The sequence below is a fragment of the Musca autumnalis genome, unplaced genomic scaffold, assembly GCF_047663935.1.
Source record: "Musca autumnalis isolate F117 unplaced genomic scaffold, ASM4766393v1 scaffold_2, whole genome shotgun sequence".
Classification (NCBI taxonomy): Eukaryota; Metazoa; Arthropoda; class Insecta; order Diptera; family Muscidae; genus Musca; species Musca autumnalis.
The window spans coordinates 29,915,246-29,932,771 of record NW_027411755.1 but is presented as its reverse complement, the minus strand read 5'-3'; the positions used below and the strand labels follow the sequence as shown (position 1 = coordinate 29,932,771).

The 17,526-nt window shown below is 33.8% G+C and overlaps 1 protein-coding gene and 1 non-coding gene across 11 annotated transcripts in view; both read left to right on the top strand.

Annotated features, from left to right (window-relative positions):
* Positions 1 to 5,720, top strand: part of LOC141393840 (ethanolaminephosphotransferase 1) — a 35,003-nt gene extending 29,283 nt beyond the window's left edge. For all 10 annotated transcript variants that reach the window (XM_073967400.1, XM_073967396.1, XM_073967395.1 and 7 more), the window contains exons 4-6: positions 142 to 752; positions 824 to 1,004; positions 4,485 to 5,720. In XM_073967400.1, coding sequence (XP_073823501.1) covers positions 142 to 752; positions 824 to 1,004; positions 4,485 to 4,904 — 1,212 coding nt within the window. In that variant the 3' untranslated portion in view covers positions 4,905 to 5,720. The remainder of the gene's footprint in view (positions 1 to 141; positions 753 to 823; positions 1,005 to 4,484) is intronic.
* Positions 2,525 to 2,648, top strand: LOC141396040 (small nucleolar RNA SNORA11). Its single transcript, XR_012411134.1, has one exon. It is a non-coding gene; the product is annotated as a small nucleolar RNA SNORA11 (small nucleolar RNA).
* Positions 5,721 to 17,526: the final 11,806 nt, after the last annotated feature.

Sequence of the window (17,526 nt, the reverse complement as noted above, 5' to 3'; positions counted from 1 at the left end):
TATAAACAAAAACAACTTTTCAAAATAATTTCATACCCATACATATTTGAATACACATCCACACATACCGCCATACATGGCAACCAACTTTTAAACAACAATGTATTCACACCTGTGTTTTTGTGTTTTCTCTCATTACAGTTTTTTCCACGATGGCTAGCACCAAATGTTATGACCTTTTTGGGATTCCTTTGTACGGTTTTAAATTTCCTTTTACTTTCCTATTATGATTGGAATTTCTATGCCAGTTCAGGATTGGAGGGTACAAAACCAATTCCCTCATGGGTATGGCTGTGTACGGCCATAAATATCTTCTTAGCCTATACACTGGATGGTATCGACGGCAAACAGGCGCGGCGTATTGGTCTATCCGGACCACTGGGTGAACTTTTTGATCATGGATTAGATTCGTACACAGCTGTATTGATACCAACGTGTTTGTATAGTATATTTGGTCGTTCGCCTATGTATTCAGTGCCGCCCATACGTATGTACTATGTATGTTGGATGGTATTCTTTAATTTTTATGTTTCCCATTGGGAAAAATATAATACCGGTGTTCTATATCTACCCTGGGGTTATGATTTAAGCATGTGGGGTTCTACAGCTATGTACCTGATCACATGGTGCTCTGGTTTTGAATTTTGGAAACGTGAACTGCCATTTGGCATACCATTGGGAAATGCCATGGAATTTCTACTGCATTTTAGTGCAATGGCCAATACACCCATGGTGGTGGTAAATATTTACAAGTAAGTAAATAGAATTGAAGTATTTAGAAATATAATTATAATTTGTGTTTTGTTTTTCTTTTCCATTTCAGTTCATATGTCCAGCGTACCGGTAAAATGCGTACATTTAAGGAAGCCATACGGCCATTGTGGCCCTTATTGGCATTTATGGTTTTGCTACTGCTGTGGCCTTTCATCTCACCCAATGATATTATGGAAAGAGATCCAAGGATGTTGTTTATGCTTAGCGGTACCATATTTTCAAATCTAAGTGTAAGTATTGAAACTCCTTTCCCCTTTCTTTACATGAATCATATTCCTTCCACAGTATTTGTAGAGTTTCTTCTTTTCAATGGCGTTGTTTTTGATTCTTATCAACACTTTTTGGATTTTTAAAGTTTATTTCTACTTTGCCTTGTGGCTTTATGACTCGTTCAAGTACTTTTAATTATACCCTCCTTAAATTGTATACGCTTTGATAAAAGTGAATCACAATTGTTGTTGTTGTTATTCCTATTACCACGAAAGGTGATTTCATTTAATGGCCAGTTAAAGTATGTACTTATTCGACCATAAGATTTATTGACAACAAAACAAAAACGTGACAAATGGGTGATAAGTAAACATTTGGAAGTAAGTTGTAGTGGCAATGGTCAAGCGATTCAGGCCCTAACCATCTATTATATATAGAAAACATCCAAAATGGGGTCCCAAAGGTGCCTTCAATAGATAGAAGACTTCCCAAGGGCGTCTTCTATATATGGAAGACCTCTTAACGGGGACTTCTGTAGATAGAATACCTCCCAAAGGAGTCTTCTATAAAGTCTCCTATATAAAGAATAACTCCCAGAAGGTTTTTTTTCTGTAGACAGAAGAACTACCAAAAGGGTGTTCTATAGTTGGATGACCTCCCAAAGATGTCTTCTACAGATAGATGAGCTCTCAAAGGGTTCTTCTATAGATAGGTGACTCCCAAAAGACTTCTTCTACAGATAGAAAACATCCAAAGGGGTATTCTATAAACAGAAAGCCTTCGAAAGGGTCTTCTATAGGTAGAAAATCTCCCAGAGGGGTCTTATAAAGAAAGAAGACCTCCCAAAGGTAGATCGAAAATCTCCCAAGGGTGTTTCTATAGATAGAAGATCTCCCAAAGGGGTCTTCTATAGGCTGATGACCTCCCAAAGAAGTCCTCTATAGATAGAATACCTCTCAAAAGGTCCTTCTACAGATGGAAAACCTCCAAAACAGATCTTCTATAGAAAGAAGCACTCCCAAAGGTGTTTTCTATAGTCTGATGACTTTCTAAAGGGGTTTCTACAGATAGAAGACACCCCTAAAGAAGTTCTCTATAGATTAAAGACCTCTCAAAAGGGCCTTCTATAGATAGAAGACCTCCCAAAGGGATCTTCTATAGTGCTTCTATAGCTATTCTATAGTTAGAAGACCCCCCAAAGAGGTTTGCTATAGATAGAAGACCTCCCAAAGGGTTCTTCTATAGATCGAAGTCTTCCTAAAGGGGTCTTCTATAGATCGAAGATCTCCCAAAGGCGTCGTTTATAGATAGAAGACCTACCACAGGGTCTTCTATGTACGGGAAACCTCTCAAAGGTTTCTTCTGTATATTTAAGGCCTTTCAATTGGGTCTTCTGTAGACAGAACATCGGCCAATGATGTGGTTTATAGATAGAAGACCTCACAAATGGATCTTCTATAGATACCAGGCCTCCCAAATGGATCTTCTATAGATACCAGGCCTCCCAAAGGGGTCTTCTATAGATAGAAGACCTCGAAAAGGGGTCTTCTATAGATAGAAGACCTCAAAAAGGGGTCTTCTATAGATAGAAGACCTCGAAAAGGGGTCTTCTATAGATAGAAGACCTCGAAAAGGGGTCTTCTATAGATAGAAGACCTCGAAAAGGGGTCTTCTATAGATAGAAGACTCGAAAAGGGGTCTTCTATAGATACAAGACCTCGAAAAGGGGTCTTCTATAGATAGAAAAATTCGAAAAGGCGTCTTCTATAGATAGAAGACCTCGGGAAGTGGTCTTCTAAAGATTGAATACCTCGCTAAGGGATCTTCTATAGATAAAAGACTTCCCAAAGGGGTTTCTTATAGATGGAAGTCCTCCCAAAGGGGTCTTCTATAGATAGAAAACCTCCCAAAGGGGTCTTCTATAGATAGAAAACCTCCCAAAGGAGTCTTCTATAGATAGAAAACCTCCCAAAGGAGTCTTCTATAGAAAGAGGACCTCCCAAAGGGGTCTTCTATAGATAGAATACCTCCCAAGGGGTTTTCTATAGACAGAAGACCTCCCAAAGTGCTCTTCTGTAGATAGAAGACCTCCCAAAGGGGTCTTCTATAGATAGAATACCTCCCAAGGGGTTTTCTATAGACAGAAGACCTCCCAAAGTGCTCTTCTGTAGATAGAAGACCTCCAAAAGATGACCTTTTATAGATAGAAGACCTTCCAAAGGGGTCTTCTAAGATAGAGGACCTCCCAAAGGGGTCTTCTATAGATAGAATACCTCCCAAGGAGTCTTCTATAGATAGAAGACCTCCCAAAGAGGTCCTATTATAGATTGAAGACCTTCCAAAGGGGTCTTCTAAGATAGAAGACTTCCCAAAGGGGTCCTCTATAGACAGAAGACCTCCCAAAGTGCTCTTCTGTAGATAGAAGACCTCCAAAAGAGGACCTTTTATAGATAGAAGACCCCCAAAAGAGTTCTTCTATAGATAGAGGACCTCCCAAAGTGGTCTTCTGTAGAGAGAAGACCTCGGAAAGTGGTCTTCTAAAGATTGAATACCTCGCAAAGGGGTCTTCTATAGATAGAAAACCTCCAAAAGGGGTCTTTTATAGATAGAAAACCTTGCAAAGGGGCCTTCTATAAATAGAAGACCTAGAAAAGTGGTTTTCTAAAGATTGAATACCTCGCAAAGGGGTCTTCTATAGATAAAATACCTCCAAAAGGGGTTTCTTATACATGGAAGAACTCCCAAAGGGGTCTTCTGTACATAGAAGACCTCCCAAAGAGGTCTTCTGTAGATAGAGGACCTCCCAAAGGCGTCTTCTATAGATAGAATACCTCCCAACGGGTCTTCTATAGATAGAAGACCTCCAAAAGAGGACCTTTTATAGATAAAAGACCTTCCAAAGGGGTCTTCTAAGATAAAAGACTTCCCAAAGGGGTCCTCTATAGATAGAAGACCTCCCAAAGGGGCCTTCTATAGATAGAGGACCTCCCAAAGGCGTCTTCTATAGATAGAATATCTCCAAACGGGTCTTCTATAGATAGAAGACATCCCAAAGGGCTCTTCTGTAGATAGAAAACCTCCAAAAGAGGACCTTTTATAGATAAAAGACCTTCCAAAGGGGCCTTCTATAGATTGAAGACTTCCCAAAGGGGTCTTCTGTAGAAGACCTTCCTCCAAATTGGTCACCGATAAAGAGAAGACTTCCCAAGTTAGGCCTCCCAAAGGGGTTTTCTATAGATAGAAGACCTCGGAAAGTGGTCTTCTAATAGATGGAAGACCTCCCAAAGGGGTCCTCTATATATAGAAGACTTAAAAAATGGGAGTCTTTTATAAATAGAAGACCTCAAAAAAGATCTTTGGCCTTTGGTCCTTGAAAAATGTCCTGTTGTTTTTTTGTTTTTCGTTCATTTGCTTTTAGATCAACAATTTTGGATCAGATACTCCTCATATTTAATTTTTTCCTTTCATTTAATAACATTTCCCCTCTTTTTCTCTTTCAGTGCCGTTTAATTGTTGCCCAAATGTCCAACACGCGCTGTGAAAGTTTCCATTGGATGACACCGATATATGTGATTTGTATAGCTTTGGGTTTGTGGCTGCCATTCTTGGAACGTTTTATGTTATATTTCCTCTTCATAATAACAACGCTAAGTCATTGGCATTATGGTGCGGCAGTTGTAAATCAAATGTGTGAACATTTCAATAGAATTTGCTTTAGTGTAAATATGCGACAGCCTGCGGCAGACAAGAAGCCGAAAATTAATGGTCAAAGCTCAATAGAATCATCATCAGCGACACCGCTAATGAAAAGCACAACAAATGACAAGACATCGACATCATCAGCCACAACATCATCAGCGTCAACAGTTTCTTCCAATTTAGAAACCTCCTCCTCCTCATCGTCACAAAAATTAGAATAATTAATATTTTAAGGCTTACGAATTAGCTTTTTTTTGTAAAGAAATTAGTTTTTTATTTTTATTTTTAAATTTATAATATTATTTTGCAAACATTTTTTTAATTTTAATTTTAATTTATTTTATTTATGTTTCGTATTTAATATAAACTTAACGAACCAAGAAGATCAATTTAGTAGAAGATTCAGGGTATTCGTTTGTTTGTTCGTTTTGTGTGTTTAATATTTTTTTTTTTTTGAAATGAGGCTATATATTTCAATACTGAGATTAAATATTTTGTATTAATATGCAAATGGTTTTTTTTTAATTGTGATTTTGTTTGCTTGTATTATTTTTGCTCTTATTAGAATTTTAATAATAATTTATTTTTAATTCTCAGCAATGCAATTGTCAACTATATATAGTATGCTATAATATTTGCAATTTTAAAAACTGAAACATCACATTTTTCCCCTTTTTGCCAACAAAAAACAAACTCTTATTTCAACAAAAAATGATGGCATATTTTAATTTATTTTAATTAAATATTTTATTTATTTTTTTCTTTTATTTTCAACTCGAATCGTTTGGTTTCTTTATTGTTTTAAGCTGTTTGATATGTTCATTTGGGATTGTTATAGAATTTTATTTGTTGTCGAAATTAATGTTTCAAAAGCAATGCTATTGAGTTTTGTAGTCAAACAAAAATGCTACGCGTTTCACTATCGCCAGAAAAATAAAATTTTAAAACAATCCCGCATATGTATGTGTATAAACAAATTTACCTCTCATTTAATCAAGTTAACTGATTAATAAACATCAAAAACGTTCAATGAAAAATTATCCTCTTTTTATTCCCTTTTCCTCTTCCCACTCTTTTATGCATTTAGAAGCAGAAACTTAGTCCCAATTTAAATTAGGCCATTTTCCTTGCGGCAATTGTCAGTTTGTGGGTGAGAGAGGGTGTTGAGAGGCAAAGGGTTACCACATACCTCAATTCTCTCTCGATCAAACTGACAATTGCCGCAAGGAAAATTGCCTAATTTAAATATGGACTTATTTTAGAATCCTATTTATTATTGACAAACTAGATATTAATAAATTATTTTCAATATGAAATATTACCCTAAAAACCATAGCACAAAATTATTGTATTCAAAAATGAACCATGGCCTCAAAAAACATAACCTCAAAATCATTATTTTTTAATTTTAATCTAAAATGCTACATTGAAAACGTTCTTTATGCAGTATTAAGTTTTCAAGCTCAAGTACTTTAAGCACAATATTCCGGAACCAAAATTTGGTAACTCAACCTAACCTAGAAAATGTTAGGCTGGATCCAAAAATTGTCTTTTAAACCTTGACAAATATTCGTTAAGAAGTAAACGTCTATTGGTCTTTGGTTCTTGAAAATATTCTTAAAATTGCTAAAAAAATCCAAGTTTTTTTTTAAAGACGTGTTTATTTGCGTTCGTTGGTCTCCTCCATGCGTTGTTCAGATACACCCTTCCATAAAGGAAATCACTACTAATAGATCAGAGTCCTAATTTCTTTTGTATAATAAGAAGACCTCCCAAAGGGTCTTCTATAGATATAAGATCTCCCAAAGGTGCCTTCTATTTATATGTGACATCATAAGGGGGTGTTCTACAGACATAAGACCTTTCAAGGAGGTCTTCTACAGATGGAAAACCTTACAAAGGGGTCTACTATAGATAGAACACTTCCCAACTGAGCCTTCTATAGATAGCATATCTCTCAACGGGTCCCTCTATATCTAGAAGACCTCCCAAAGGAGTCTTCTATAGATAGATGACCTCCCAAAGAGGCCTTCTATAGACAGAAGAACTTCCAAAGGGTCGTTCTGTGTCCAGAAGACCTACCAAAGGGATCTTCTATAGATAGAAGACCGCCCAAACGGGTCTTCTTTAAATAGAGGACCTCCCAAAGGGGTCTTCTATAGATAGATGACCTTCCAAAGAGGCCTTCTATAGATAGGAGAACTTCCAAAGGGTCTATAGATAGAAGATAGATGACCTCCCAAAGGGGAGGTCTTCTGTATACAGATGACCTCCCAAAGGGGTCTTCTGTATACAGATGACCTCTCAAAGGGGTCTTCTGTATACAGATGACCTTCCAAAGGGGTCTTCTGTATACAGATGACCTCCCAAAGGAGTCTTCTGTATAAAGATGACCTCCCAAAGGGGTCTTCTGTATACAGATGACCTCCCAAAGGGGTCTTCTGTATACCGATGACCTCCCAAAGGGGTCTTCTGTATACAGATGACCTCCCAAAGGGGTCTTCTGTATACAGATGACCTTCCAAAGGGGTCTTCTGTATACAGATGACCTCCCAAAGGGGTCTTCTGTATAAAGATGACCTCCCAAAAGGGTCTTCTGTATACAGATGACCTCCCAAAGGGGTCTTCTGTATACAGATGACCTTCCAAAGGGGTCTTCTGTATACAGATGACCTTCCAAAGGGGTCTTCTATATACAGATGACCTCCCAAAGGGGTCTTCTGTATACAGATGACCTCCCAAAGGAGTCTTCTCTATACAGATGACCTCCCAAAGGGGGCTTCTGTATAAAGATGACCTCCCAAAGGGGTCTTCTGTATACAGATGACCTCCCAAAGGGGTCAGGTGACCTCCCAAAGGAGTCTTCTGTATACAGATGACCTCCCAAAGGGGTCTTCTGTATAAAGATGACCTCCCAAAGGGGTCTTCTGTATACAGATGACCTCCCAAAGGGGTCTTCTGTATACAGGTGACCTCCCAAAGAGGTCTTCTGTATACAGATGACCCTCCCAAAGGGGTCTTCTGTATACAGATGACCCTCCCAAAGGGGTCTTCTGTATACAGATGACCTCCCAAAGGGGTCTTCTGTATACAGATGACCTCCCAAAGGGGTCTTCTGTATACAGATGACCTCCCAAAGGGGTCTTCTGTATACAGATGACCTCCCAAAGGGGTCTTCTGTATACAGATGACCTCCCAAAGGGGTCTTTTGTATACAGATGACCTCCCAAAGGGGTCTTCTGTATACAGATGACCTCCCAAAGGGGTCTTCTGTATACAGATGACCTCCCAAAGGGGTCTTCTGTATACAGATTACCTCCCAAAGGGGTCTTCTGTATACAGATGACCTCCCAAAGGAGTCTTCTCTATACAGATGACCTCCCAAAGGGGGCTTCTGTATAAAGATGACCTCCCAAAGGGGTCTTCTGTATACAGATGACCTCCCAAAGGGGTCTTCTGTATATAGATGACCTCCCAAAGGGGTCTTCTGTATACAGGTGACCTCCCAAAGGGGTCTTCTGTATACAGATTACCTCCCAAAGGGGTCTTCTGTATACAGATGACATCCCAAAGGAGTCTTCTCTATACAGATGACCTCCCAAAGGGGGCTTCTGTATAAAGATGACCTCCCAAAGGGGTCTTCTGTATACAGATGACCTCCCAAAGGGGTCTTCTGTATATAGATGACCTCCCAAAGGGGTCTTTTGCATACAGATGACCTCCCAAAGGGGTCTTCTGTATACAGATGACCCTCCCAAAGGGGTCTTCTGTATACAGATGACCCTCCCAAAGGGGTCTTCTGTATACAGATGACCCTCCCAAAGGGGTCTTCTGTATACAGATGACCCTCCCAAAGGGGTCTTCTGTATACAGATGACCCTCCCAAAGGGGTCTTCTGTATACAGATGACCCTCCCAAAGGAGTCTTCTGTATACAGATGACCTCCCAAAGGGGTCTTCTGTATAGAGATGACCTCCCAAAGGGGTCTTCTGTATACAGATGACCTCCCAAAGGGGTCTTCTGTATACAGATTACCTCCCAAAAGGGTCTTCTGTATACAGATGACTTCCCAAAGGAGTCTTCTCTATACAGATGACCTCCCAAAGGGGGCTTCTGTATAAAGATGACCTCCCAAAGGGGTCTTCTGTATACAGATGACCTCCCAAAGGGGTCTTCTGTATATAGATGACCTCCCAAAGGGGTCTTCTGTATATAGATGACCTCCCAAAGGGGTCTTCTGTATACAGATGACCTCCCAAAGGGGTCTTCTGTATACAGATGACCTCCCAAAGTGGTCTTCTGTATACAGATGACCTCCCAATGGGGTCTTCTGTATAAAGATGACCTCCCAAAGGGGTATTCTGTATACAGATGACCTTCCAAAGGGGTCTTCTATAAACAGAAGAACTCCCAAAGGGGTCTTTTGTATACAGATGACCTCCCAAAGGGGTATTCTATATACAGATGACCTACCAAAGGGGTCTTCTATATAGAGATGACCTCCCAAAGGGGTCTTCTGTATACAGATGGCCTCCCAAAGGGGTCTTCTGTATACAGATGACCTCCCAAAGGGGTCTTCTGTATACAGATGACCTCCCAAAGGGGTCTTCTCTATACAGATGACCTCCCAAAGGAGTCTTCTGTATACAGATGACCTCCCAAAGGGGTCTTCTGTATTACAGATGACCACCCAAAGGAGTCTTCTGTATACAGATGACCTCCCAAAGAGGTCTTCTTCAGACATAACCTCAAAAATTATTTCTTAATAAATGCAAATTAAATCCCCCATTTAGTTTTGTCATTAATTATTTATAGTCGATCTTGTAAATCATTCATTTCCATCACCCAAAAAAAAAAAAAAAAAAAAAATACCCATGCTATTTAACCTAAAAAAATTATAGTTCAAAAATATTTGAATTTCATATCTAACCTCAAAAATGTGTTTTTTTTTTAATTTATGCAAAATATAACACAAATTGTTACCAAATATTTAGTATAACAATAAGAACTAATTAACGAATTAAAATTTTATTAATTTTAGTTTTGCTACCCTAGAGACAGACAAGCCATTGTTCTTGTGACATAGTATTTGCAAGCTAACCTCAAATTATTATATAATTATTAATTAAATTTAAGTTGTTGTTTTTTAATTTAGAAAAAAGGTCAATTTATAAGAAAGCCTGTATAAATAGTCACACACAACTCTATATAATCTAATAATCAATAATCCAAATACTATCTATTTTTTATATAACTAAATAACAATGGTGATATATAATAAATACAACAACAAGAACAACAGCAACACAAACAAGAGATTAATAGTAAACAAAATACAAAGACCCAGGAAAAAGACATCTTAATTAAAGACAAATATAAACTACACTATAATTTATAAATATAATGTAAAACAAATAAATACTCAAAATAAAAATTAAATATGATAATAAATAAAATAAAATTATTGAAACTAATTCCCTTTGTGTGAATTGTTTCAATATATTTAAAAACAAATACATAATACAATACCATAAGATTCTAAATAATTAACGAATAAACAATGCAAATTATTATTTTATTTCAAAATGTAAAAAAGAAAAAAAACTAACTTTGTTTTTTATTTGAAAAAGTAGGGTAATACCATTTCGGGCCGGAATTTTTCAGACCGTGTGAAATAAAATGATTTTCACAACATTTACATTTATTACCTTAGAATACAACACCGATTTTACCGATAAATAAGACATGTTTGGGAATTTATTAATAAAAGCGTTATTTACTTTGTTTCGAGTATTTAATATTTCCAAAAAATACGAACTGATTCAATATTTCTACCCAGCTATACATCTAACAGAATGAAGGGCTTTCTATTAAAAATGTTATTATTGGGACTATTGTCAGGATCAACACTGGCATCTGTAAGTATTCGAAATTATTTACAAGTTTTGAATTATTATCTAATCATTCTTTTATTTCATCCATTATAGCGTAAAGTAGGACGTTTTACTGTAAGGAGGGTATAGTTTCCATTTGTGTATCAATTCGATCGAGAAGAAAGATATAGTAAATAACAATAAGATTATTGATTAAATAAATATTCAATCAACAATTTTTAAAAAATTGTGCTGCGAAAGAATATTTTGATACAGCGGCCGTACCACGATTATTGAAAAATATATTTTTATTTTAAATTCACGATTATTGAAAAATATATTTTAATTTTAAATCCACGATTATTGAAAAAACATTTTTTAAAATATCCACGATTATTGAAAAAATATTTTTTAAAAAATCCACGATTATTGGAAAAATATTTTATAAAAAATTCCACGATTATTGAAAAATATTCTTTTTAAATACACGATTATTGAAAAAATATTTTTTAAAAAATCCACGCTTATTGAAAAAATATTTTTTAAAAAATTCACGCTTATTGAAAAAATATTTTTTAAAAAATCCACGATTATTGAAAAAATATATTTTTTAAAAAATCCACGATATTGAAAAAAATATTTTTTAAAAAATCCACGATTATTGAAAAAATATTTTTTAAAAAATTCAAGATTATTAAAAAAATATATTTAAAAAATCCACGGTTATTGAAAAAATATTACTTAAAAAAGACCACGATTATTAAAAAAATATTTTTAAAAAAATCCACGATTATTGAGAACAATTTATTTAAAAATCCACGATTTTTAAAGAAATATTTTTTTAAATCCCCGACTTTTGAAGAAATATTTTTTTAAATCCACGATTTTTGAAGAAATATTTTTTTTTTAAATCCACGATTATTGAAAAAGTATTTTTAAAAAATCCACGATTATTGAAAAAGTATTTTTAAAAAATCCACGATTATTGAAAAATTTTTTTTTAAATTATTGAAAAAATATTTTTTATAAAAATCCACGATTATTGATTTTTTTAAATCCACGATTATTGAGAAAATATTTTTAAAAAATCTACGCTTTTAAAAATCCACTATTATTGAAAAAATATTTTTTATACAATCCACGATTTTGAAAAATCTACGATTATTGAAAACATATTTTTTTTAAAAATACACGATTTTATTGAAAAAAATATTTTGTAAAAAATTCACGATTTTTAAAACTCCACTATTATTGATTTTTTTAAATTAACGATTTTTAAAAATTGACGATTACACTGTGATACAAAATGGAACTCAAAGTCTGGGGGAGGAAAATTTCTTTTGGAGATGAAAGCCCTTGATGAACCCAAAAGGAAATTTTCGACATAGGTCAAGTTTCTGAGATATCGCGCGATGAAGTTTTTGATTTTTTCCTTATAATACTTGAGAAAATAGCTCCATATCTCTGTTCGGCGTTGTTGTAGCTTCTTTTTGTAGAACATTTCATTCCTCTAACTCAATGCCTTTCATGTCCTTTTCGTCCTTTATTTCTTGAACCGTAGTGAAAGTACCACAATATGAGATTTTTCAGCATCCAAATATTCTACAAAAATGTTGCTCAGAAGATTTTAGGTACGGTTCCCTTTGACAACTAATCGATTTTGTCCCGTTTTCGTTGTCATTTTTGACTTTTATTCGGACTTGGTTCAGAATTAAACTATGTTTTGTTTTTCTGCATATTCGTTATTTGTTAGGTATAGGTATGTAGACAGAACAATTGGTTATTGCTTATGTAAACATCTGGGTTGCTTCTGATTAGAGGGTGCAACTGGATAATATTTTCAAACTAGTTACAGGATTGTAGAACTCGCGATTCTACGTCGTTCGATGTATATCTCATGAGTGTGCTCCGTACAGCTTCCTAGTAATAGGAGTCCAAAAGCCAAAATTTGGTGCGTAAATTTTCTGAAAAAACCTATTTTTTGGCTTTAAAATGTACAACTGTCGAACAGGTACCCCTGAACCCCGCGTGATTTTAGTTTTTTTACGTACCGGATCTAATAAGCCCTTTCGCGTTCGAATCCATCCACTAAAACCCCGGATATAGATACCTTGAAAGTAGGAAAATCTGCAAAAATATATTTTGACAATTCCGCGAATTGAACCGCGATTATCTTTGATTATTTTTACATAAATGTAATCCTTTATACGCGATTATAATATTTGCCAAAAAGGTGTGTCACAAATTACAAAGATTCGGGAGTAATATCCCTATTTATCCCAAAATAGAATGTGGTGGCACATCCGCAGTTCTTGACGAATCTGTTTATTTTATTTTATTTTTATTTATTTATTTATTTATTTATTTATTTTATTTAAAATAATTTATATTGACGTATTTTTAATAGGCGGCCATTGAAATCGGATGCACCTTATAATCATATGCACATCGCGTATTTTTTGCCCACTAGAAGGTTTTTTGAGTAGTAAGATGTAACTGATGGCACACTTTGGCCGCTGAATGAAACATGGGAAAATCCAAGTAAACCGTTTTTAAGGAAAAATATCAGTACGCGCAAATATAGAGATCAAAGGCTGGGGGTGAAGAATTCTTTTTGGCGATGAATGTCGATGGAGATAATGTTGTGAACCCGGAAGGACAGTTCTGCCGTAGGTCAAACTTCTGAGTTACAGCGAAATGAATTCTTTCTTGACAAACTATACATACCTACATGACAAAAACCTAACAAAATTTGATCACGCCATAACTCAGAAGTTTTGCCTATGGCAGAGCTGTCCGTCCGGGTTCATCACATTATCTACATCGACATTCATCACCAAACAGAATTTTTTACCAGCCTTTGATCTCCATATTTGCGCGTACTGATATTTTTCCTTAAAAACGGTTTACGAAAACGGGTTTTTTGTTCTAGCACGGCAACTAATAAAGTTTTCATAAGCGAATTAATTTAATTTGATTGACAACTCTATAAGCTTTTTAATGGTATACATATAAGCCTAATCGGTTACTTAAAACCGGTTCAAAAATCGGTTTTAATGTCGGAATATTCGGTTCCAAAATTGAGATAACCGGATCTATCCACCAAGAAAATTTGTTATTAACGTGCTCGTCATTACAAGATCTATTTGTCGTAAATATTTCAGAAGCAACCCAGATGTTTACATAAGCAATAATCAGTTGTTCTGTCTACATACCTATACATAACAAATAAGGAATATGCAGAAAAACAAAACATAGTTTAATTCTGAACCAAGTCCGAAAAAATTCGAAAATGACAACGAAAACGGGACAAAATCGATTAGTTGTCAAGGAGAACCGTACCTAAAATCTTCTGAGCAACATTTTTGTAGAATATTTGGATGCTGAAAAATCTCATCTTGTGGTACTTTCACTACGGTTCAAGAAATAAAGGACGAAAAGGACATGAAAGGAATTGAGTTAGAGGAATGAAATGTCATGACATGTCACCTCAAAACGAAGCTACAGCAACGCCAAACAGAGATATGGAGCTATTTTCCCAAGTATTATAGGGAAAAAATCAAAAACTTCATCGCGCGATATCTCAGAAGCTTGACCTATCGCGAAAATTTCCTTTTTGGTTCTTAGTATACTCATCAACGGCTTTCATCTCCAAAAGAAATTTTCCACCCCCCAAAAATGCTGCTGCACAGTGTTATTGAAAAAATATTTTCTAAAAAATTCACGATTATTGAAAACATATTTTTAAAAAAATCCACGATTATTGAAAAAATATTTATTGCAAACATATTTTTAAAAAAATCCACGATTATTGAGAACAATTTTTTTAAAAAAATCCACGATTATTGAGAACAATTTTTTAAAAAAAAATCCACGATTATTGAGAACAAATTTTTTTTAAAAAAATCCACGATTATTGAGAACAATTTTTTTAAAAAAATCCACGATTATTGAGAACATTTTTTTTAAAAAAATCCACGATTATTGAGAACAATTTTTTTAAAAAAATCCACGATTATTAAGAACAATTTTTTTAAAAAAACACGGTTATTGAAAAGATATTTTTTAAAAAATCCACGATATTGAAAAAAATATTTTTTTAAAAAATCTACGATTATTGAAAAAAATATTTTTTAAAAAATCCACGATTATTAAAAATATTTTTTAAAAAATCCACGATTATTAAAAATATTTTTTAAAAAATCCACGATTATTAAAAATATTTTTTAAAAAATCCACGATTATTGAAAAATTATTTTTTAAAAAATCCATGATTATTGAAACATTTTTTTTAAAAAATCCATGATTATTGAAACATTTTTTTTTAAAAAATCCCCGATTATTGAAAAAATATTTTTTAAAAAATCCACGATTATTGAAAAAACATTACTTAAAAAAGTCCAGGATTTTTGAAAAAATATTTTTTAAAAAATCCTCGATTATTGAAAAATATTTTTAAAAAATCCACGATTATTAAGAACAATTTTTTTAAAAATCCACGATTTTTTAAACATATTTTTTAAAAAATTCACGATTTTATTGAATTTTTTTTTTAAACTTTACGATTTTTAAAAATTCACGATTATTATTTTTTTTTAAATTCACTATCTTTAAATTTTTTTTAAAAATTAACGATTTTTAAAAATCCACGTTCATTGAAAAATATTTTCTAAAAAATCCAGCATTATTGAAAAAATATTTTATAAAAAATCCAGGATTATTGAAAAAATATTTTATAAAAAATCCAGGATTATTGAAAAAATATTTTATAAAAAATCCAGGATTATTGAAAAAATATTTTTAAAAATCCACGATTTTTGAAGAAATATTTTTAAAAATCCACGATTATTGAAAAAGAGTTTTTTTTAAATCCACGATTACTGAAAAAGTTTTTTTTAAATTCACGATTATTGAAAAAGTTTTTTTTTAAATCCACAACGATTATTGAAAAAGTATTTTTAAAAAATCTACGATTATTGTAAAAGTATTTTTAAAAAATCCACGATCACCGAAAAAGTATTTTTAAAAAATCTACGATTATTGAAAAAGTATTTTTAAAAAATCTACGATTATTGAAAAAGTATTTTTAAAAAATCCACGATTATTAAAAAATTCTTTTTTAAATTATTGAAAAAATATAGTTTTTTTAAATCCACAATTATTGATTTTTTTAAATCCACGATTATTGAGAAAATATTTTTAAAAAAATTCACGCTTTTAAAAATCCACTGTTGTTGAAAAATTATTTTTTATACAATCCACGATTTTTAAAAATCCACGATTATAGAAAACATATTTTATTAAAAATCCACCATTTTATTGAAAAAAATATTTTGTGGGAATTATTGTTGACCTTTACACTGTATTGACTTCTTGATTTTTATTTGGCTTTTTCAACTGAAAAATACTCATTTCCAAAATAAGATGTGCATACTCGACGGTTGTTAAAGAAATAAAAATAAAATTCCCTGATAATGACTTTCGGAGAAAGTCGAAATATTGGAAAAATAAAAATTAAATAAAAACAAAACATATTGTTTTTACAGTGTTTTTACAGTGTTTTATTTAACTTGCCTTGGTGTGTGTTTAGTTCAAATCTGGTAACTCATTTTTAACACGGTTGCAGTTGACCAATCGAACTAAAACTTTGCACACTTCTCAGATTTGGAAGACAATACACGAATATGAAATCAAAATCAATATTGGTCCATTTTTACACTGTTTTACAGTGTTTTATCTAATTTGCTTTTCAAATCTGGTAACTAATTTTTCACACAGTTGCAGTTGACCAATCGAACTTAAAATTTGCACACATTTCAGAATTGGATGACAATACATGAATATGAAATCAAAACCAATATTGGACCATTCTTCAAGTGTTTTTAGGTGTCTAACTTAACCCCCTTTTCAAATCTAGTAACTGATTTTTAAAGCGGTTGCAGTTGACCAATCGAAGTAAAACATTGCACACTTTTCAGATTTAGATGACAATACGTGAATATGAAACCAAAATCAATATGGGTCCATTTTTTCCTATAGCTCCCATATAACGGTACCACCCGATTTCCGGTATTTTGCTTTTCAAATCTGGTAACTCATTTCCCACACAGTTGCAGTTGACCAATCGAACTAAAACTTTGCAAACTTTTTAGATTTGGATGACAATGCATGAATATGAAATCAAAACCAATATTGGTCCATTTTTACAGTGTTGTACAGTGTTCAATTTTACATGCTTTTCAAATCGGGTAACTCATTTTTAAGACAGTTGTAATTGACCAAGCGAACTAAAACTTTGCACACTTTTCAGATATGAATGACAATACATGAATATGAAATCAAAACCAATATTGGTCCATTTTTACACTGTTTTACAGTTTTTTTATCTAATTTGCTTTTCAAATCTGGTAACTCATTTTTCACACAGTTGTAGTTGACCAATCGAACTAAAACTTTGTACACTTTTCAGATTTGGATGACAATACATGAATATGAAACCAAAATCAATATGGGTCCATTTTTTTCCTGTATTTCCCATCCAGCGGTACCACTCGATTTAAGGTGTTTTATCGTCATTTTAGAGAGAAAGTTCGGAGGGGAAAGTTCGGAGGAGGTAGTTCGGCGGTGGTTTTTCGGTGGTTCGGTGTAAGTTGTTAGGAGTTAAAGTGAATGTTCCGAGGAGTTTGTTTGAAAGTTCGAATGAGATTGTCCGGAGGAGATTTTTCGGAAGTTTGGATGAGGTTGTTCGGAAGATCGGTGGAGGTTGTTCGAAGGGGTGGTGTTATGAAGGTGGATGTCAGAAACTTCCACCCCCCTCCGAACTTCCAAACAACCTTCTCCGAACTTCCCCTTCTCAACTTGCCTTTTCCACATTCAGTCTAACTTGTTCACTACTACACACATCCACACACACAAGCACACAAACGGTCAAAAAATAAATACTTATTTCAAAATCTGACCCATGTACACA